Genomic DNA, 22,927 nt, shown 5'->3' on the forward strand with positions numbered 1-22,927 from the left:
ACACTAAAATCACTACTAATATGATTGTATATGTTTGAAATTGATTTTATGAGCAACATAAAGATTTGATGCAATTCCCATCGAAATACCCACGAATTGGTGTGAATATAATTTGTATACAACCAGAGATATGAAAAATTGTGCTCTATATATGTAATATGAATTGTAATGCATTCTGTTGTCATATATAAATTTAAGATAATAATAATAATAATAAATGTCATTTTTCCAGAACTAGAAAAAATAGTCCTGAAATCCATTTGGAAGAATAAAATATTCAAAATAGCCAAAGCAATTATAAGTCAATAAAGCAAGCTGGAGGCATCATCACAATACCTGACTTCAAATTATACTACAAAGCTATTGAAATAACCACTGCATGGCTCTGTCATAAAACCAGATACATAGACCAATGGGAAAGAAAAGACACAGAAAAAGATCCAACACAGTTAACAGTCATCTGATCCTTGACAAAGGTGCCAAAAACATATTGGGAGAAAAGACAGGCTTTTAAACAAATGGTGCCAGGAAAATTGGTTATCCATATGAAGACAAATAAGACTAGACCCTGTACAAACTTGAAAGAGATCAAAAGCCCAGGAATTAGACCAGAAACTATGCAAATCCTTGGAAGAAAATATAGGTTTGAGACTCCAGAATATAGGTACAGGCAATGACTTTCTTATTAGAACTCCTAAAGCTCAGAAAATAATGACAAGAGTTAATAAACAGAATGGCATCAAATTAAAAAGCTTCTGCACAGCAAAGAAAACAATTAGTAACATGAAGAAAGAACCTACAGAATGGGAGAAAATATTTGCTAACTACTCTTTTTTTTTTAAAGAGAGAGAGATTTTTTTAATATTTATTTTTTAGTTTTCGGGGGACACAACATCTTTGTTTGTATGTGGTGCTGAGGATCGAACCTGGACTGCATGCATGCCAGGCGAGTGCGCTACCGCTTGAGCCACATCCCCAGCCCCTAGTTGTGTCTTTATATACTCAGGGTAATGATGGTAATCTCATTCCACTGTCTTTTCTATCTACTATTTAGATGTGTTTGAGAACTTTAAGAAAAATCAGAAAAACTCTTCCCTATTTTCATGAGAGCATGAATTTTTAGCCATATAAAATCTGTCCTGATGGGTTTTGGTTATATTTTTATACCTCATGAAAAGGGAAGAAATGTTAGCCAGGTCAAGCCTCTAAACTAGAAGCTAATAACCATGTTATCTTGTGTGCTCTCTTCCTCCACATCATCATTTAGGTTTGAGTGAGGCCAAGAACTAATGACACAAAGAACAGAAGGAACTTTTCTTGTGATTACTGTATATTGTTTAAAGACAGCAAAGAATCAACTATTTGTAGCATTTTGAAAAATCCACATATAAACTTTTACTAGACTTTAAAATTTCTTCTTTGATACTCTGGTTCTACTCAAATGGTCCACTCTCAGAGGGGAAATTCAGAGAATCCTGGGAGAGTCATTATTTGTGAAGTCCTAGTTATGAACAAAATTCTTTATTGCAACGACTTTCAAGGTGCCTCCCTTTAGCTTTCACTCATTAGTGTTGGTTTTGTTACCTGATGCTATTAAAAAAAAAAATCTGATCCTTATCTCACACATCCCTCTCACAAATATTGTAGAAGTACATTGTGATCCCACGAATCCTTGTCCACGGCCATCTTTCCCAGAATTCCTCAACTGTCTCTCATTTCACAGGGTTTAATCAACCTCCTTCCATCCTATTTCATATAAAGTAATCAACATTCCTTATAAAAGCTGACAGCACTTGGGTCCCCAGAACAATCCTTGTTGAGAAGAAAAAAAGAAATTCATGACCAATAGTAGAGAAGGCAGCCCAGTCACTTAAAAGCTAAAATTGCAATAAAAGAGAAAAGAATGGTCAAGGAACCAATTAAAAGACTATTCATGTATTTTTCTTGTAAGAACCATCAGCCATGCTTCCGTTTGCACAGGGCGTCGGAAAGCGAAGCAAAATCCAAAGGACCATCGGTTAAAGTGACATCTTACTCCCCTAGTCCAGCCGCCGTCCCCTCTCCACAATCTCTATTTGCAATGGAAATCTTACACCTTCTGGATGGGACAGAATGATGTAAATCTCTGGCCAAACAAATGGGAAGGCAGCAGCCTTCCCATTTAGTTCCTGGTTCACTTCTGTTCGCCGGTACCGGCTCAAGAGGCGGGCAACTCCATTTCCACCATCAAAGGAGGAGTTGGGGCGGGGCTAGGTTTTGCGCATGCTCCCAAGGCAGGTTTTGGGGCATGCTCAGAGCAAGCGCACGGTGACAATTTCCGGTGAGAGCTTTCTCCTGGAGTGGGAGGCGGTTTACTGCGGAGCCCCGGCGGTAGGTGGGTAAGTGCTGCGAGTGTAATTACGAGCTTCCGTGTTTAGAAGAAGACAAAAAGGGTGTGCTTGGATTTACCTGTGTTTTCCTTCCGAGTTTTTTTCCTAATGCTCTAAAACCTTGGGTTCTGGGAAATGAGAGCAAGGTGGAGAAGCTTTGGTTACTGTGGCAACCATGTGTTACCGATTCTGGTATTTGAGGATTTGACAAGAGAGAATTTGTGTTATAACTCCTCAAAGTACATGCTGGGTCGCATTCAGAGTCACATTTCAAACTCAGGTGTTTAACCACGGAAATTGACTTTAAAAGACTTAATTCTGGTAGTAATGTGGAAAAGCAGTATTTTAGGCAGGGTAACTAGTTAGAAAGCTAATTCAGTGATTAACACAATTTCAGGGTGTTGTAGAATTCCAGAGAAGAGAAAATATTGTAGAAATTCTAGGAGGTAGGATCAGAAGCTTTAATGCTTGGGTCGATGTGGGAAATGAGGGAGAGAGACACTGAGCCTCTTGAGGATTAATTCCAAACTCGCTTTGGCATTTGTATTTCTAGTTTCGTTTGCCACCTGAAATATCATTGCGTCCTACCTATCCCTTGTCCTAGTTCTAGTCATGCCTAGTAGTTTTGTGTTCTCTGAATTTCCTTGTCCTCATTTTGTGTGTGTGTGTGTGTGTGTGTGTGTGTGTGTGTGTGTGACAAGTTTCATAATTTCACTCCCTTAGTTTTTTTCAACATAATATGGAAGAAAACAATAGTGCCCACCTCTGGGTTGTTGTGGGGATTAGTATGTAGTGTGAGTGTGTGATGCTGTGTGGGAGGGATAGAACCCAGGGCCTCATGCACACTAGTCAGGCACTTTACCACTGAGTTACATCCCTAGCCCCAAATTAAATAGACCGGGTATGTAGTAAAGATCCAATAAATATTAGCTACTACTATTTGTACTGTATTTGTTATTTGCATTTGTTGTTTCTTTCTCTAGGCTTGAACTTTTTAAAATTAAGGGGAAATATCTTTATGTGCTTGGAACATAGTAATAGTTGAGTAATGGATTATTTATTTTGGCTGTTTCTGACATAATTAAATGCTTTTTGGGTGGGTGGGGGGGTACCAGGTGTTGAACCCAGGGGCACTTAACCACTGAGCCACTTCCCCAGCCTTATTTTGTATTTTATTTAGAGACAGGGTCTTACTGAGTTGCTTAGGGCCCTGCTAAGTTGCTGAGGCTAGCTCTGAACTGTGATCCACCTGGCTTTAGCCTACTGAGCTGAACAGAGCTGCTGGGATTACAGGCCTTGGCAAATTCATTCTTTACTTTAAAAGAACTGCCAGATGCCGGTTGGAGTTGTTGTTAAATGGGTAGAGTCCTTGCCTAGCATGTGTGAGGCACTGGGTTCAATCCTTAGCATCACATATAAATAAATAAATAAATAAATAAAAGTATTGTGTCCATCTACAACTAAATATATTTAATTTAAAAAACCTACAATGCAATGGATCTTGCTGCTCAAGTGATATTTATTATTGGCTGTTTTTCTGTACAATCCAGAAACTTGTGGATTAAGATATACCAAAAGTAACTGATATTCTCAGTTTGGAATAGGTATGAGTGATTTCAGTGAAGAATTGACAAAGACCATTTCAGAGGATGACCAGGTGGAAACATCTGTGCTCACTGGTACAGGAATGTATTTTCCTTGGCTTCAGAAGCATTTAGAAACTGTAGGTAAGTAAAATAACGGAACCATTTTAACTTTAGTGCAAGGAAGTAGTAGATTCAGTATGTATACAAAATGAACCACGCTGGTTTAGTTTTTAAGAATATATAAGTTGTTTTCTTGTTTTGACTGTAAGCAGAAAGGGAATCATAATAAATATTCTTTTTTCTTTTAGAATCCTTTTCTTTTGAATTAATGTACAGTCTATATTATGTTGCAGCCACATTTTTTTTTTCAGCAGTGCTTTCTGAGCACTAATATCTAATATATAAGTCTAAATATTGGGGACTTATACATGAAGAAGATATAGTCTCTTCTTTTGAGAAGCACATAGCTTTCAAAAAAATAATATTTTCCCTCATTTTTTTCTAATGTAAATACAGGCAAAATTTTCTATAGGATAAATTCCTTAAAGATATATACAAGAATCAGTTATTTGTACATTGCCATGTTAGGTGGTATAACCCCAGGAATACGTTTGAATCAACACTTTCTTTATTGTGTCAAAATGTCTTTCTTATCCCAGCCTTCTTTCCCCTTTGGCAGTGATTCCTTGGCTCCTATGATTAATTCCAAACTCACTTTGGCATTTGTCTGTCTTGTTTAGTTTGCCACCCGAGATATCACTGCAATGAATCTTGCTGGTCAAGTGATATTTATCAGATGAAAAGGTGGCTGTTTTTCTGTACAATCCAGAAATTTTTGGATTAAGATATACCAAAAGTAACGAATATTCTCAGTTTGGAATAGGTATGAGTTATTTCAATGAAGAATCCTAGAGTTTAGCTCCCATTTAAAAAAATTTTTACTCTGTCTTTTTATTTGATGATCTCAGTTAATCCTCAGTAAATTTATGTGGTAGGCATTTTAATATGAAGAAACTGAGTTTCACAAATTTATACTCCTAAGTATTGCTATCAGGAATCATGTCTATCTGATTTTAGAGCATTCACTTCTAACCACTGAGATGAAGGGAACTTAACCTGAGCATAATATTCCTTTAGATGAACAAAGAATATTTCAAGGAAAGTGTGTTTTGTTAGTTTTCTGGGCTAGTTGCCAGGGATTGTTGCTGATTAAACAGCTTGAGTATAGGTGTTGTTAAATGCAGCCTCTTGATTTGGAGATCTGGATGGAGCATTGTATTCTGCATTTCTAATTAGCTTCTAGGTGATTCTAATGTTGCTAGTTTCAGAACCACATCCAGTAGCCAGGGTCAGGATCCCAAGGTGATTTATATGTACCTTATTAGTGGTTTATATGTACCTAGATCAATATAGTCTTTGACCTTTTCCACTGTCATATTTCTTTTTTTTAACTGTGTCCTACTTTGTACAATTTAAAAATTTTCTTCTAAAAAGTTTATCAGTTGCAAGAGATAAATTTCCAGCACATGATGGTGTTTTAATTACATTAAATTATATTACTTTAAAAAGTAGATCTGGTAGAATCTAAATAGCAGAGATGTAATGTCCTTCCATTGCCAACCTTAAAACATTCAATGAAAAAACTTTTTATAAATGTAAATTTTGTATTGTTCTTGTTTTTGTAGTACATTTTGCAGTAAAAGTATGTCTGTATTTGCACTTATTTTTAACGTCCTATAAGTTTTTAAGTTTTAAAATTTCTTTTGGGTTGAGATATGTGTTAAGTTTTAAGTATTTTAATTTTTTAATCTTACCCCAGTTACTTCATGTATCATTAGGAATGTTAACTTTAGAATGAGAAAAAATCTGGCATTAATTCTATATTTTAATGAATGTAAACTCTGAGAAACTTTAGTCACATAAGGAAGTAGAATGGAATTTAGTTAAGCAAGTATCAGATTTTCAACTCATGAGTTACTCACAAAAAATTACATGGTCTAGTTAAAATTATTAGAACATTCTACAGTTTTGATAAAAGAATTGGGAATCACTTGACTTGCAAAAGTAAACATTAGAATCATTCAGTTTTCATCATGTGTTGAAAATACCTTCAGGTAATATGTAATGATTTTGATTGTGAGACCTTGATTATGGGCATAGCACTCTAGGGGATTAATTTCAGGAAACAATATACAAGGAGGTAGAATCTGCAAATTGATTGCTTTAAGAGGATCTTTGCTTTAAGAGGACCTATTGGTCTATTGTATTTGCAGGGGTAAGGGTACCCAGCCAGAAGACTGCTGGCCTAGAGGGCTCTGGTAGTTGTGTAGGAAGGAAAGCATAGTAACCAGTCACTTATATAATGAGGTTGTTAACTAAGTCCAGATATCCTTAAAGGAATCGCTAATACTTAAGGGATATAAATGCTAATGTCTATAGCTGTTTTTTTTTTAAATTTTTTATTGCAGTACTGGGGATTGACCTCAGGGGCACTCTTTCACTGAGCTACATCCCCAACCCTTTTGTAGTTTCTTTTTTTTTTCTCTTCCCCCTCACACCATCATATATGTAATTTTGTATAACAATGAAGGCCTCCTTCCCTCTTCCATGCAATTACCCTTCTCCCTCCCATTCCCTCCCACCTCTCGTCCCTGTTTAGTGGTAATCTTCTTCTCTTTTTTTAAGGAATGAACTCCAAGCAATGAATTTTCCTCTTAGAACTGCTTTCAATGTGTCCCATAGATTCCGATATGTTGTGTCTGTGTTTTCCTTTATCTCTAAGAATTTTTTAATTTCCTCCTTGATGTCTTCTATAACCCATTGATCATTCAGTAACCTATTGTTCATTCTCCAAGTGATGTATGCTTTTTCCTTCCTTCTTTTATTGTTGATTTTCAGTTTCATTCCATTATGATCAGATAAGATGCATGGTATTATCTCTACTCCTTTATATTGTCTAAGAGTTGCCCTATGACATAATATATGATCTATTTTTGAGAAGGATCCATGTGCTGCTGAGAAAAAAGTGTAACTGCTTGATGTTGGGTGGTATATTCTATATATGTCAATTAAGTCTAGGTTATTAATTGTGTTATTGAGTTCTATAGTTTCCTTATTCAACTTTTGTTTGGAAGATCTGTCCAGTGGCGAGAGAGGTGTGTTGAAGTCTCCCATGATTATTGTATGGTGGTCTATTAGACTCTTGACCTTGAGAAGAGTTTGTTTGATGAACATAGCTGCACCATTGTTTGGGGCATAAATATTTATGATTGTTATGTCTTGTTGGTGTATGGTTCCCTTAAGCAGTATGTAGTGTCCCTCTTTATCCCTTTTGATTAACTTTGGCTTGAAATCTATTTTATTTGATATGAGTATGGACACTCCTGCTTGTTTCTGAAGTCCATATGAGTGATATGATTTTTCCCAACCTTTCACCTTCAGCCTATGTATGTCTTTTCCTATCAAATGCGTCTCCTGTAGGCAGCATATTGTTGGGTCTTGTTTTGTGATCCATTCTACTAGCCTGTGTCTCTTAATTGGTGAGTTTAAGCCATTAACATTTAGGGTTATTATTGAGATATGGGTTGTTCTTCCAGCCATATTTGTTTATTTCTGTTACTAAACATGGTTTGTTTTCCTCTTTGATTATTTTCCCCCCCTTTACTGTCCTACCTCCCACTGTTGGTTTTCATTGTTATTTTCCATTTCCTCTTCCTGTAATGTTTTGCCGAGGATGTTTTGAAGAGATGGTTTTCTAGCTGCAAATTCTTTAAACTTTTGTTTATCATGGAAGGTTTTAATTTCATCTTCCATCCTGAAGCTTAATTTCGCTGGATACACAATTCTTGGTTGGAACCCATTTTCTTTCAGTGTTTGAAATATGTTATTCCAGGATCTTCTAGCTTTCAGAGTCTGTGTTGAAAGATCAGCTGTTATCCTGATTGGCTTACCCCTAAATGTAATCTGCTTCCTTTCTCTTGTAGCTTTTAAAATTCTCTCCTTACTCTGTATGTTGGGCATCTTCATTATAATGTGTCTAGGTGTGGATCTCTTATGATTTTGCACATTTGGCGTCCTGTAGGCTTCTAGGATTTGGGATTCTGTCTCATTCTTCAAGTCTGGGAAGTTTTCTCATATTATTTCATTGAATAGATTGCTCATTCCTTTGGTTTGGAGTTCTGTACCTTCCTGTATCCCAATGACTCTTAAGTTTGGTCTCTTAATGTTATCCCATATTTCTTGGATGTTCTGCTCATGGTTTCTTAACAGTCTTGCTGAGCTGTCTATGTTCTTTTCAAGTTGAAATACTTTGTCTTCATTGTCTGATGTTCTATCTTCTAAGTGTTCTACTCTGCTGGTAGTATTCTCCATTGAGTTTTTAAGTTGGTTTATTGCTTCCTGCATTTCTAGGATTTCTGTTTGTTTGTTTTTTATAACCTCTATCTCCCTGTATAGTTGATCCTTTGCTTCCTGGATTTGTTTGTGTAATTCATTGTCGAAGTGATCTTTCATTGTCTGATTTTGCTGTCTAATGTCTTCCTTGATACTCCAGATCATCTGAAGCATGTATATCCTGAATTCTTTATCTGACATTCCATCTGCTGCAGCTGTTACCTCTTCTAAAGTTGCGTTGACCTGCATTGCTTGTGTTCCTTTCTTTCCTTGTCTTTTCATACTGCTTGCGTTTCTTTCTTGCAGGCGCGGGCGGCGGCTCTGCTCTCTCCTTATTCCAATTGGGGTGTCGTGACTACCACACTGGCAGGTCATTGGGCCTGTTCTGGGCGCTGGCGGCGGCTCTGTTCTGCCCCTACTCCAATTGGGGTGACGAGTGTACCACGCCGGCAGGCCACCGTGCCTGATCCGCCAGTCGGTTGCAGGTTTGCCTACCCTGCAGGCACGGGCGACGGCTCTGCTCTGCCCTTACTCCAAATGGGGTGACGTGTCTGTCGTACTGGCAGGCCACTGGGCCTGTCCCGCTGGTCGGTCGCAGGTCTGCCCACCTTTCGGGCACGGGTGGCGGCTCTGCTCTGCCCCTACTCCAATTGGGGTGTTGTGACTACCCCGCCGGCAGGTCGCTGGGCCTGTTCCTGGCACGGGCGGCGACTCTGCTCTGCCCCTACTCCAATTGGGGTGACGTGTGTACCACGCCGGCAGGCTCCTGGGCCTGATCCGCCGGTCTGTCGCAGGTCTGCCTACCTTGCAGGCGCGGGCGGCGGCTCTGCCCTGCCCCTCCTACCACGCCTGCGGACCGCTGGGCCTGATCTGCAGGTTGGTCACAGGTCTGCTCACCCTGCGGGCACGGGTGGCGGTTCCGCTAACTATAGCTGTTTTAATTTTGTTTGCATTTAATATTATTGTGTTACTGGGAAATTGGTACTTAAAATATAAAAGCCCAGCTAGGTGAGGTGGCACATGCCTGTATTCTCAGATACTTAGGAGGCTGAGGCAGGAGGATGGCAAGTTTGAGATTCAGCCTAGGCAACTAAATTAGCAAGACCTGTCTAACAAAAAAAAAAAAAAAAAAAAGATAGAAAGACTATAACTGCTCAGCAGTGGTAGAATACTCCTGGTTCAATCCCTAGTACTATAAAAATAAATAAGTTTATTTGGAATTTTCAGAATATTGGTGGATAATAAAGACTGTGCTTGCATAGGGTGACTGGTGATTTTTACCCATTCTAATTACCAGGGCTTGTGCTTTTGGGGATCTTATTGAGAGATTCTCCCCATTTCCTCCATGGGTTGTGCACTTGTTTTCTACTCTCTTGTTCAACAAATTGCTTAATGCCAAGATGAAAGGATGATTGAATGAGATTTGAAGGATCTGGTGACTGTAGTAGCTCAAGAATGTAATTTAGATTTTTAGAAATTTGCTAAAAAACAGTATGTGTGGAAGAGTTTGTTTCAAGTGAAGTTGACTTTGATACTTGGAGATGGACTGGGTCAAGTAATACCTACTGTTCTATTTATCAGAAATTAAGTTTTTGTAATAGTTGAATTGGAGTCACTGGGTGACCCTTATCCTTCATCTTTACAGTGACTGGAGGGAAAAAGAAGAAAGATTTTGCTCAGACAACAAGTGCTTGTTTAAATTTTATCCAAGAAGCTCTTCTGAAGCACGAGTGGCAGCAAGCTGCAGAGTATATGTACAGCTATTTGCAGACCTTGGAAGATTCAGACACCTACAAAAAGCAGGCTGCACCCGAGGTAAACAAAGTGTGAGTCTGCTGAAAGAAACAGCAGATTCCTGAAAGATTTTGCCTCTAGCTCCATTCACAATAGCTTTAGGGGGATTTCAAACTGAATTTACTAAAAGCTGCTAAAAGTAATGTTGGATGTGGAATTTATATCAAGACTAAAAATAGTCTTGATTTGTGCATTCTTAAATTTCCCAGTATTCATTCATTCCAATAATAATTCCTTCTTACCTTGTATTATTTTACCCTCTGTATAGGGTAAAATTAACACCTTTGTAGATGAGATTAAGAAAAGAAAAGATCAAATGGGAATGGGTGAGCACATCACACAGGAGCCCTGATTACAGTGTTTTTTAGCAGAGGAGTGAATGAGGACTTAAGGTTTTAAAAGGTTCACTCTACATCATTAGACATTAGGAAAACAAAAATCATTTTAAAACCACAATAAGATATCACTTTAAAACCACCAGGATGACTAAAGTCAAAGAGACAACAAGGCAAGGGTGTAGAGAAGCTGGAACCCTCAACACCTTTCATCTACAAAGGTGTTAATTCTTTTTTTCATTAGAAATCATTTTAATTCCCACTTACTCCATAGGTTTTGCACCTGTTTTGTACTCTCGTTCAACAAAACTTGAAAGTTTTTTTCTCCAACCAGAGTGTTCTTTTTGTCTGTTTTTTAAATAGCTTTATGGAGACATTAGCACACCATACAATTCACTGACTTGTACAATTTAATATTTTAAATATTTTCACAGAGTTGTGCAAACATTAACCACAATCTAAATTTAGGACAGTTTCATCTTCTACAAAAAGAAAACCTGTACCTATTTGCAGTCTTTCCTCATTGCTTCTCCACTGACTCGTAGCCCCTGGAAGCTACTAATCTACTATTTTCTATGGTGGACATTTCATATAAATGGAATCTTATAATGTAATGGTCATTTGTGAATGATTTCTTTTACTTTGTAAAATGTTTTCAAGGTTCATTTATGTTGTAGTAAAAGTATTCGTGCTTTTTCCTTTTTATTGGCAAATGTTTTTTTATATGGACATACCACATTTTATATATCCATTCATCAGTTTGTTAGACATTTGGGTTGATAATACTTTTTGGTTATTGTGAATAATGCTTCTATAAATATTCATGCACAAGTGTTTGTATGTGGATGTTTGTTTTGATTTTTCTTGGGTATATTCCTAGAGTAGAATTTTAGATCATGTAGTAATTGTATTTAACTTCTCAAGAAACTACCAGACTATTTTCAAAAGTGACTCCACCATTTTATATTTCCATCAGTAATATTTGAGAGTTCCAACTTGTCTACATCCTTGCCTTAATGTCTCTTTTTGATTTTAGTCATCCTGGTGGTTTTAAAGTGATATCTTATCGTGGTTTTAAAATGATTTTTGTTTTCCTAATGTCTAATGATGTAGAGTAAACCTTTTAAAACCTTAAGTCCTCATTCACTCCTCTGCTGAAAACACTGTAATTAGGGTTCCTGTGTGATGTGTTCACCCATTCCCATTTGACCTTTTCTTTTCTTAATCTCATTTCCTGTTACTTGCTCACCTGTATTTTCTTTTCCAGTCTTACTAGCCTTGCTCTTATTAGAATAAGCCAGTCATATTCTGCCTCAATCTTTACCTTATTTATTTATTTATTTTACTTGGAAAGATCTTTCTTCAGCTATCATCATGTCTGCCCTTCTGTATGACCGCTTTTCTGTGACCTCTCTGAGGTCTACCTTGATTATTTAAAATTACAACTGCATTTCTTGCTTTCTTATTCCTACTTTGTACTGGCACTCTTGATCTCCATGTCCTTCTCACTCTTTTCCAGTAACACTTGTTAATATAATTATGTTTTTTGTTTCTTGTGTGACTCTCCATATCAAATGTACATTTCTGAGGGAAGGGGTAAAACAGTGCCTGAAATAGTGCCTGGCATATACTGCTAAATTTGTTGAGTAAAAAGCAGTTTCTCCACAAATAACTTTACTTGACTATTTTAGGTGCTTTTACTAATATAGTAACCAGTGCATCAATCTAATGGAGCCAAAACCAAAAATACCAAATAGTACATTGATGCTACTTGGTGTGTGTGTGTGTGTGTGTGTGTGTGTGTGTGTGTGTGTGTATGTGTGTAAAAAGAAAATATAATTATTGACAAATTTTAATTTAGGGACTAAAGTTACATATATCTGTAAATCATTAGTAACGATTTACATTACAGAGAGGCATTATATACCTCTCTTTTGTCCAGATTTTGTTTTATAAAATGAAGAAATTAAATGAGTGGCTTCATTTAATTTACTTGTTTGAATCCTTTTGAACTACCTAGGGCATGTGTTGAAAATACAGATTCCATCAGTCACTGTAGAGTACAGCTGAAATCCCAAGCAGCTCGAGGCTGAGACAGGAGGATTGCAAGTTCAAGACCAACCTCAGCAACTTAGTGAAACCCTGTCTCTAAATAAAAAGGACTGGGGACTTAGATTAAGCACCCTGGGTTAAATACCCAATACTTCTCAAGAAAAACCCAAATAATAAATAAATATCTATCTATCACGTGTGCGCGCACGCGCTCTCTCTCTCTCTCTCTCTCTCTCTCTCTCTCTATATATATATATATATATATACACACACACACACACACACATACATATGTACGTATGTATATTTATTTTTGGTACCCTACCCCCTGGGGCTTTTAACCACTGGCTTAGCCATTTTTATGTTTTATTTTGAGACAAGGTCTCACTAAGTTGCTTAGGGCCTTGCCGAATGGCTGAGGCTGGCTTTGAACTCATGATCTCCTGCCTCAGCCTCCCAAGCTGCTGGGATTACGGGCATGGTGGCTTATAATATTTATTTTTAATAGGTGCCCCAGGTAATTCTTTCTTATGACTGGGTTTAAGAACAACTGTAGATAACTATAGATAATGGATAATCTTTAAGTTTTTTGTTTTGTTTTTGTTTTGGTGGTGCTGGGGATGAAACCTAGTACCTGCCTTGCTAGGCAGTGCTTTTATCACTGTGCTACTCCCCAGCCCTCTGCAGGTTTCTTTAAGCTCCTCAATGCTACTTTTGATATTCTACAATGAAGTCTTGATCTGTTTTTTTTTTGTTTGTTTGTTTGTTTGTTAGTTGCAGATGGACAGAATGCCTTTATTTATTTTTTATGTGGTGCTGAGGATTGAACCCTGTGCCTCATGCATGGAAGGCAAGCGCTCTACCACTGAGCTGTAGCCCCAGCCCTGTTTTTTTTTTTTTTTAATTGGGAATATGAAGTTATTGTACCAAACAACCAATGTGTGCCTTCTAGAAATAATTGACTTTGAAGTTCACTTTAAAGTTGGTATGGTTGAAGTACTTTAAATGGGGGTAAGAGAAATAGACATTTGCTTCCATGTAAAAAGAACTCCCAAGTTCTTTCACCAGGATTGGTGATCTGAAGAGAAAATATTTTTTATTAAAACTTGTTTATATTTGATGATAGTTCTTAAATTTGTGTTGTAAATATTGGAATAAATATACTCAATATTGATAAGATCTTAAGAAACTAGTCTGTTGCACTCACTTTGCTGAGAATAAAGATGAGGTTGAGACCAGTTAAGAAGCCAATATTACCAAAACCTAGTTTCTGACTTATTCTTCCTATACTAATTAAGTTTTATACTTAATGATATCTTAGCTGCCTCTTCCTCTTTTAGACTGCTAATCTAATAACAGCACTGTTATACTTACCTAGAATTTAAAAACTAGTATGGAAAAGATTTTGTCATGTGAGATCTAACGTTAGTTTTACTGGGTAAAGTACGATAACATAGACAATTATGGTATCTAGGGAAAGGAATTTTAGGTTGTTTTTATATGTAATCAGAAAAACAAAACTTACAGGAAAAATAGAATAAAGGCAGGGTTGGACTTAAATTGGGTAATAATTTCTGCTTTGACAGGTTATTTGGAGGCTTGGAAGTGAAATTCTCTTTTATCACCCCAAAAGCAATGTGGAGACTTTCAATACCTTTGCTGACCGAATGAAAAATATTGGTGTCCTGAATTATGTAAAGGTAAGAATATAGACTTTGTGAACTTATATTTACAGTGTTCATATTGTTTTCTGAATTGTTTGTATCAGTGTAAAGTAAACAATAATGAAGAAAGGGTAAGATACTGGGATAAATAAGAAAGAAAGCAGTGTTGTGCCAGCCATTCCTTAGTTTCTGATCATCTTCCATGTTGTCTGATGGGAAATACCTCCTCTTTGTTTATCTGGCTGCCAAAACCAGTCCATCAGATGTTGAAGTTGTGCTTCTACTGTTTGCCCAAGTTATTTGTGCTAAGTTGGTATTTTTGGAAAAAGCGAAACAAGTGGGGAATTTGAATGTGTAAAAACATTTTAATTCCTATTTGCATGGAACCTTCTCTCCAAGTTAATATGTTTTATTAAAAGTATTACCAAACTGGCTGAGACATTTCCAAGATTATCTCTCTCTGTCTCTCTTTTTTTTTTTTTTAACTAACAGAGCACTTTTCAATAAAATTTTATAATTTGCTTTTAATTATTTTTCAAGGCCATAAGGTTTTACTGGAATACAGCCACACACATTCATTTCCATATTGTCAATAGCTGTTTTTTTAATGAAAATGAGTAATTATGAAGAAGTCATGTGCCATGCAAAGCCTAAAATATTTACTTTGTAGCTAGTTTTAAATTTTGTTTTGTTTTTACTTTTCCTGTTTTCTGGAATTTTAAATTGTGATTGTTTATAATGGAACATGCTATCTTAACCATTTTAAGTATACAGTTCTGTGGTATTAACTATATTCACCATGTTGTAAACTATCACCACTATTTCTAAAACATTTCCATCACTCCAAACAGAATCTTTATATTTATTAAACAAGAGTTCCCCATTTTCTACTCCTCCCCATGCTACTGACAGTCTCTAATATCTTTTCTGTTTTTATGAATATGCCCATTCTAGATGTTTTAGATAAGTGGAAGCATGCACTTTCCTTTCCATTGGAATTGACATCATTCTCCAGCACTCCCTGTTAAGATGTTTTCTTTTGAGCTGATTTAATATATTTAAAATAGTTATATTATTGGTTGTCTACTGTAGCCCAAACTAGGAATTAGTAGTATGCAAAAGTTAAATCTCATTTAATTTTTTAAATTAAAATTAAATCTCATTTAATCCTAACAACACCCTTCTGAAGGATTAAGAATTGCCTCATAAAACAGGTGAGACAAAAGGACGAATAAGTTACTCAGATTTATTTAGCATTTAATTGGCATATGAGCCAGGACACTGTCTTCAAAACCCCTGTTTTTTGTTTTTTTCACTATTGTACTGTCTTCTCTTTGTAATTTAGCTTTACATAATTTAGCTTTCATTTACATAGTGTCATTTCATCTGTCTTTCTTCTTAGGTTGAAATTGTTGATGACAGGGACAGTGTCATATCTTTCGTATCCAATCAAGGACTTAGTCCATCATATATTTACTGTGTTTTTTGAGTAATGGTTATCTTAATGACTTCAGTGACAGTGGGCTTTTTCTTATTACTGGTGCAGATCTCCTTACAACATGCATTGTACCTTATGCATCATGGAATGCTTGAGGATGCAAACAGAAATCTAAGTCAGGCAGAGACATGGAGATATGGTGAAAAATCGTCTTCTCAGGAAATATTAATCAACCTTGTTCAGGCCTACAAAGGGCTTTTGCAGTATTATACGTGGTCCAAAAAGAAAGCTGAATTGTCAAAGCTTGGTGAGTGAATATGAATAAATTATTTTCTTATGGTGAAGAGACTGAAGAGCAGAAGGGATCTTAAGGAGTAATCTAGTAATCCATCTACTGACTTCATTCAGACAAATTCTTGATCATCCTTTATGATATTTCTGATATATCATAAAACTTCTTGGTCATAAATTAGATGATTCATTGCTAAATTCATGACCATTTTAATGATTTTTTAAATTTTGGTCCTAGGTAAACAGCTGGACCTCAGTGGTGAAAACACATTTTATTCAGTAGGTTAAGAGCTAAGCTCCATTGCAGTTTGTATAGAGGCGATTCAGTGTCTTAAATAGAAAAGGGGGCGGGATGACAGTGCCTTGAGTAGAGTAAGAAAAGTAAAAAATTCTAAAGAAGGGGGAAATAGTCCATGTGAAAACCCATCTGGATTTACTAACTGGGTTTATGCAAGTGAGGCATCTACTCTCCCACAGAGGTTAAGAGTCAGGAGCCCTATCTTTAGGAGTGTTGGCTAGAACAAACTAAATTCTTTAAGCAGCCTTGAGTATACCCTTTAAGGAGCCCTAAGGTCATCCTAGGGATATAGCCTCGCATTAGAAATTATCTTAGTGTTTCTTGGGGCTGGGGTTGTGGCTCAGTGGCAGAGCACTAGCCTCGCACATGTGAGACACTGGGTTTAATCCTCAGCACCACATAAAAATAAATAAAATGAAATAAAGATATTGCATCCATCTATAACTAAAAAATATTAAAAAAAAAAAAAAAGAAAGAAAAGAAATTATCTTAGTGTTTCTTAAAGTCTTAATAGGTAGACCAGGATTGGGGCATAGTCCAAAGAGGGACTAGGCTTAGAGGAGCTGGTTGGAGTTTGATCTAGGAGAAAGTCTTTGAATTTATGAGAAAGGTTATAAATTTTCTTTAGCAGCCATTATTGCATGTAATAAACTCTTCTTCTTGTGTGTTTAGAGTTTAGTTTGTTCCATATTATTGTTCCCCAGAATAACGTTTAAAGAATAGGGCAAGATAAAAAGTAATTTCTGTACAAAGGTTGTAATGCAATTTTTTTGATTTACTGGCCATACCAAAAATTGAGCACTCAGTTCTCAAGCTGAGTTCCCCTTCTCTTAACCCTTCTTTGGTGATATCATCCTCTCCTACTCCCAGGTATACATTCTTTGAAGCTACATGATTCTCTGCACTTTTCTTTCCCTTGTGTAGTTTTCCTCCATATCTTCTCCAGAATTAAGTCTTTTCTATTTTCACATCCTTCTTCCCAATTTTAGCCCTGGTATTTATCACCTTATAGGTGATAAACACTATTTCCTTATTATCCTTATGTAGTAAGTAATATTTCCTTTGTCCCTAGGCATGTAGATTTCACCAATCTCAGTTCCCATCCTTCTTCTTGTATTACCTCTTCTTGTCTCCCAAGATTCTTCTGGAAGGCCCTAGTGTTAATCTTGTGACATTTTTGCAGTTTCTTCATCTATCATACCCTCTGTCCTTTAAGACTCTTTGAAACCTGCCCTGGCACCTGATTCATAATACTTTAAACCTTCTATATCAGCTGCCTGTTCAGCCTATGTCATTTGGCTTTTCATCTCTTGCTTTTTAATTGTTCTGAGTTTTTTCAGGTATATTTTATGCTGTATCTTATTTAGATTAAGGCCATCTTTTGATGTCACATGTTTGTCTTCTATTTCTTTTAACTTTGCTATCATTTCTGATATAATTTTCTTTTTTCCTCTATTTTAACCTTGCTATCATTTCTGGTATAAATTTTCCTTCTAAAAAGGCTTGCTGATATTAATTGATTAGGTGAGTTTTACAATCACTATTTACTTTTTTTTTTTTTATACATGGTTAGAAAAAACTTGAGCAAATATTTGACTAAAGCAATTGGAATATGACATTTAGACTGTCACTCTCATGACTAGATTCAGTACTTTTATGCAGCTGACATTTTGTTCTCTGGCTACAAGAGATGAAGATGAGATACTGTATGGAGCAATATGGAGTCCATATTGGTTCACTTAGAAAAGAATATCAACACCTGTTTTTATTGTGGTATTATGTTGTGCTTCTACTAGTTATAGCTGTTTAAACCTTAAGGTTATGAAATATAATGTAGACAAGAAAAACATATGAAATAAATGAGTGCTGTAATGCATAAGTTTAAAGTTGCATCCCTCTAACTATTATCCAGATTAAGGAACACAGCATTGCTGTCACCTTAATGTAAAAATTTTCTATATGTGCTTTCCTGATCATACTTCATCCCATTCTGTATCACGAAAATCATTGTAAGGTCTTTTAGGGTTTTCATTCTCTTGCTTTTCTTTAAATGGTAAACAAAACTAGTTTTGCTTATGTATGAATTTCTTGCCTATATATAAATTTTTTATTGTGTTTATTTTTTGGGCCTTGCATATTTTATTCAACATTGGTTTTTAAGACAATTGTATTGTTGAATGTAACTCTAGTTTATTTTTACTGCTATAAAACATATATGTTATCACACTAATTATTCCTTCTATTATTGATGGCCTTTAGTGTATTATAGTTTAATGCTGCTTTGAGATTAACCCCTCATAAGCATGCATTGCTAGGAGTAGAATTGTCATAGAGTATATGTATCTTTGTCACTGTATGAAATACCTTAGGAAGCTAAGTTTACAAAGAGAAAAGGTTTAGTTCATAGTTTTGGAGATTCAGTGTCCAAGATTGGGTGGCTCTACAGTAGGTAGGAGCAAGTGGTCACATCTTGAATATGAGTGCCAAGGAAAAGGAGGGTGGAGCCAGGCTCTTTCTGTTCTAACAATCCTCTTGTCAGAACACAGGAGGTTACACGAGAATTAGCCTGAGGACCTGAGGACCTCCCACAAAGCTCCATCCCCCACTGTTTTCATCTCCCATAGCACCACACTGAGGCCCAAGCCAGTTATCATAGTGTGTCTTTGGGCAACAAAAACCATGGCAATATATAATATGCTAAACTCTTTCCTAAGTAGTACCAATTTATATTCCACTGGTAATCTGATTAGGGTTTTCTTTTGTCAGTATGTTCCTTAACATTTGTTAATTTCAGAATTTTTTTATATCTGCTAGTTTATTGGGTATAGTGGTCTCATATTTTTTAAGAAAATAATAGCTTTATTGAAAATTGAGAATATAGTTTATATGCCACATAAATATACCCACTTAAAGCATATAGTTTTTAATATATTCATAGAGTTGCCCAGTAATCATCACCACCATTAAATTTGGAACATTTTCATCACCCCAGAAAGAAACCCTGAACTCTCCATTTCTTCATAAGCTTCTAGGCAACCACTAATCTACTTTCTATCTTTAGAGATTTATGTATTCTGGGAATCTCATGCAAGTGGAACCATCTATACAATATGTGCTCACTTAGCATAATGATTTTAAGGTTGCAAGTAACTGTATTTCTTTCCTTTTTGTTGTTGAATAACATGCCATTGTATCCACATTTAACCATTCCACGTTTATCAATTGATAGACATTTGGGTGGTTTCTACTTTTTGAATAATATTGCTGTGAATATTTATGTACAGTTTTATTTTTCTTGAATATGTTCCTAAGAGTGAGATTTCTGGATTATATAACTATGTTTAACCTTTGGAAGGAGCACTAGATTGTTTTCCAAAATAGCTGCACTATTTTAAATTACCACCATTATCAATGGAAGGGTACTAAAGTCCATGGTATCTGTGGTTTTGATTTGCATTTCTATAGGGACTAATTATGTTGAGCTCTTTTCATGTGCCTGTGAGTCATTTGTATGCCTTTGGAGAAATTTATATTTATATCTTTTGCATATACTTTGATTAAACCATTAATTTTTAGTTATTGGGTCATGAGTTCTTTATATATTCTAGACAGAAGTCTCTTAATAGATAGACTTAATAGAAGTCTCTTAATAGGAGATATTTTCTCCTATTCTGTAGGTTGCCTTTTTACTTTCTTGCTGATGTCCTTTGAAACACACAATTTTTTTTATTTATTTTGATGAAGTCCAATTATGTGTTTTTGCTTTTGTTGCTTGTGGTTTTGTTGGCATATCCAAGAAACCATTGCCCACTTCAAGGACACAAAGATTTTCACTTAACAAGAGTTTTATAATTTTAACTCTAGCATTTAGGTCTTTAATCTATTTTGAGTTAATTCTTGTGTGTGATATGAGTTAGGAAACAATCTAACTAAATTATTATGCATGTGAATGTCCAGTTGTGCCAACATAGTTGTTGAAAACAAGTATTTTCTTACTGAATTGTCTTGGTACCCTTCTTGAAAATCAGATACCATAAACATGAAGGTGTTGTTTCTGTACACTCAATTTTCTGTCATTGATCTATGTATTTTCGTCCTTACACCTATATCATACTGACTTGCTTACTGTAGCTTTGTAATGAATTTGTAAAGTCATGGTATGAATCTTCCAACTTTGTTCTTTTTAAAAATTTTTTTATTCTATTCTCAGTCCCTGGGATTTTCATATAAATTATAGTTAGCTTGTCCATTTATACAAAAAGATTATTTGGCGCTTTTGATAGGAATTATAGGACTCTGTAGACTAGTTTAACAATAGTAGTCTTCCAACCTGTGTATCTGAGGTGTCTTTATATTTATTTGGGTCTTTTGAAATTTGTTTCAACAATATTACTTTTCAAATGGAACTTTTCATCTCTTGTAAAACTTACACCTTTTATTTTTAGTTTTTGATGCTTTTACAAATGGCATTGTTTTCCTAATTTCATTGTTTGCTTCTTCATTGTAAATTCATTCTTTGTATTTATCTTGTACCTGGCAACATTGATGAATTCATTTATTAATTCTAATAAATTTTTAATGGAATTTTAGAGTTTTATAGACAGAAAATATAGTTTTCCTTTTCAGTCTAGATGTCTTTTCTATAATTTGCTGGAAGCCCTAGCTAAAACCTCCAGTATAATGAATAGAAATAGTGAGAGGGGACATTCTTATCTTGTTCTTGATTTTAGGGAAAAAAAGCATCCAATCTTTCACTATTAAATTTTATGTTTACTGTGGGTTTTTCATAGATACTGTTTAATCAGATTGTGGAAAGTTCCTAGATTGTCGATGGTCACAAGATGATCATGTGGTTTTTGTTCTTTGGTCTACTGATTTGGTTTAGATCAGTAGATCTTTATTTACATTAATAGATTTTCAATTGTTAAGCCAACCTTGCATTCCTAGAATAGATCCCACTTGAGCATGATGTATTATTCTTTTAACAATAGCTCAGTTTACTATTGTCTTAACAGAAGTTCTTAATACTAAACAACTTTTCTCTCTCTTTTTTGTTTTTTATGATGCTGGGGATTGAACTCTGGGCCTTCACCAAATGACTTTAAAAAATTTTTTATCTTCGGGCAGATGAAAATGATTATGCATACAGTTCAGCAACCCAAAGTATGCTCAGTGACAGCTGGAAGACATCTGTAAATATTTGTGGATTGATTAAAACTCCTGGAGTTTGGGACCCTTTTGTGAAGAGTTATGTAGAGGTAAGTAGACTTTTCATAAAATTGTATTGGTTTTATTTTTGTCTTAAGCCTATGCAGAGATTGCATGCCTAATTATCTTTATTGATCAGGAGGAAATTTAATGGAGAAAATTGTAAATCTGGGCTGGGGATGTGGCTCAAGCGGTAGCAGGCTCGCCTGGCATGCGTGCGGCCCGGGTTCGATCCTCAACACCACATACAAACAAAGATGTTGTGTCCGCCGAAAACTAAATAATAAATATTAAAAAATTCTCTCTCAAAAAGAAAATTATAAATCTAACTAAATAAATAGAAAAAGAGTATGGCATATTTCTTTCTTGGTCTAAATAATTTTGGGTTTTTGGGGGGAGGAGGTGGTGGCAGGTACCAGGGATTGAACTCAGGGACACTCAACCACTGAGCCACATCCCCAGTTCTTTTTTGTATTTAGAGACAGGGTCTCACTGAATTGCTAACACCTCGCTTTTGCTGAGGCTGGCTTTGAACTCTGTCCTGCCTCAGCCTCCCAAGCTGCTGGGATTGCTGGTGTGCATCACTGCACCTGGCATTTTGTTTATTAATAAGCTGTTGATGTTACTTTTTTTTTTTCATTACTGGATAAACTATCTGGGCCTTCACCAAATGACTGATCACCAAATGGTGATCAAGATGAAGCCCGAAAGATAGCCAAATATCTACAAAGAAAATAACAATATAATTGTAAGTGTCTGTTCTGTATTATTCTTGTTGAGCTTAAAAGCTGAAAGATCTTTTATGATTTGGTGGGATATAAAAAGAAGTGAACAAAAAATCTGAAACCAGGTCACAATATATGAGATGAAGAGTAATGGCTTTTAGAAAGTTTATGAAGATTCTCTCTCATCTCACAGTCATTGTCAAAAGGCCATTTGTGGGCAGTGGTTATAGCTCGGTGGTAGAGTGCTTGCTCAGCATGTGTGAGGTACTGGGTTCGATCCTCAGCACCACATTAAAAAAAATAGTAAATATATAAAATAATGGTATTGTGTCTACAGCTAAAAATTCTTTTTTTAAAAAAGTCATTTGTCAGAGGGCTTTGATACTGAACAATAGGAATAAATTTTCAAAATAAATCGTTCTTTGAAAGTTTGAGTACTTAAAGTGCTGAATATGAAAAGATGGAAACAAAATGGAAGAAGCTATAATTGTTATGCACTCTTTTGTGACTGAAGTTATAGGTGGGGCACTGAGGTTATTAGGCATCATATTTTCTTCATTAATATTTTTGCTATGAAGCTGGGTGAGATGGGATTACACTCCTGTAATTCTAGCAGCTCGGGAGGCTGAGGCAGGAGGATCACAAGTTCAAAGCAGCCTCAGCAAAAGCGAGGTGTGAAGCAACTCTGTGAGACCCTGTCTCTAAATAAAATACAAAATAGGGATGGGGATGTGGCTCAGTGGTCGAGTTCCCCTGAGTTCGATCCCTGTCCCCC

At 35.9% G+C, this 22,927-nt stretch overlaps 1 protein-coding gene across 5 annotated transcripts in view; it reads left to right on the plus strand.

Moving 5' to 3' along the window:
* The first annotated feature begins 2,315 nt into the window (after positions 1 to 2,315).
* Positions 2,316 to 22,927, plus strand: part of Taf1a (TATA-box binding protein associated factor, RNA polymerase I subunit A) — a 29,826-nt gene continuing 9,214 nt past the window's right edge. Inside the window, exons 1-6 of one of the 5 annotated variants that reach the window (XM_027934755.2) lie at positions 2,316 to 2,378; positions 3,964 to 4,096; positions 9,993 to 10,162; positions 14,115 to 14,228; positions 15,739 to 15,937; positions 21,347 to 21,477. In XM_027934755.2, the coding sequence (XP_027790556.1) occupies positions 3,976 to 4,096; positions 9,993 to 10,162; positions 14,115 to 14,228; positions 15,739 to 15,937; positions 21,347 to 21,477 (735 nt within the window). In that variant the 5' untranslated portion in view covers positions 2,316 to 2,378; positions 3,964 to 3,975. The remainder of the gene's footprint in view (positions 2,379 to 3,963; positions 4,097 to 9,992; positions 10,163 to 14,114; positions 14,229 to 15,738; positions 15,938 to 21,346; positions 21,478 to 22,927) is intronic. The other 4 variants (XM_071600053.1, XM_071600051.1, XM_071600052.1 and 1 more) reach the window with 4 other exon arrangements.

The sequence above is a fragment of the Marmota flaviventris genome, chromosome 12 (genome assembly GCF_047511675.1).
Source record: "Marmota flaviventris isolate mMarFla1 chromosome 12, mMarFla1.hap1, whole genome shotgun sequence".
Lineage (NCBI taxonomy): Eukaryota > Metazoa > Chordata > Mammalia > Rodentia > Sciuridae > Marmota > Marmota flaviventris.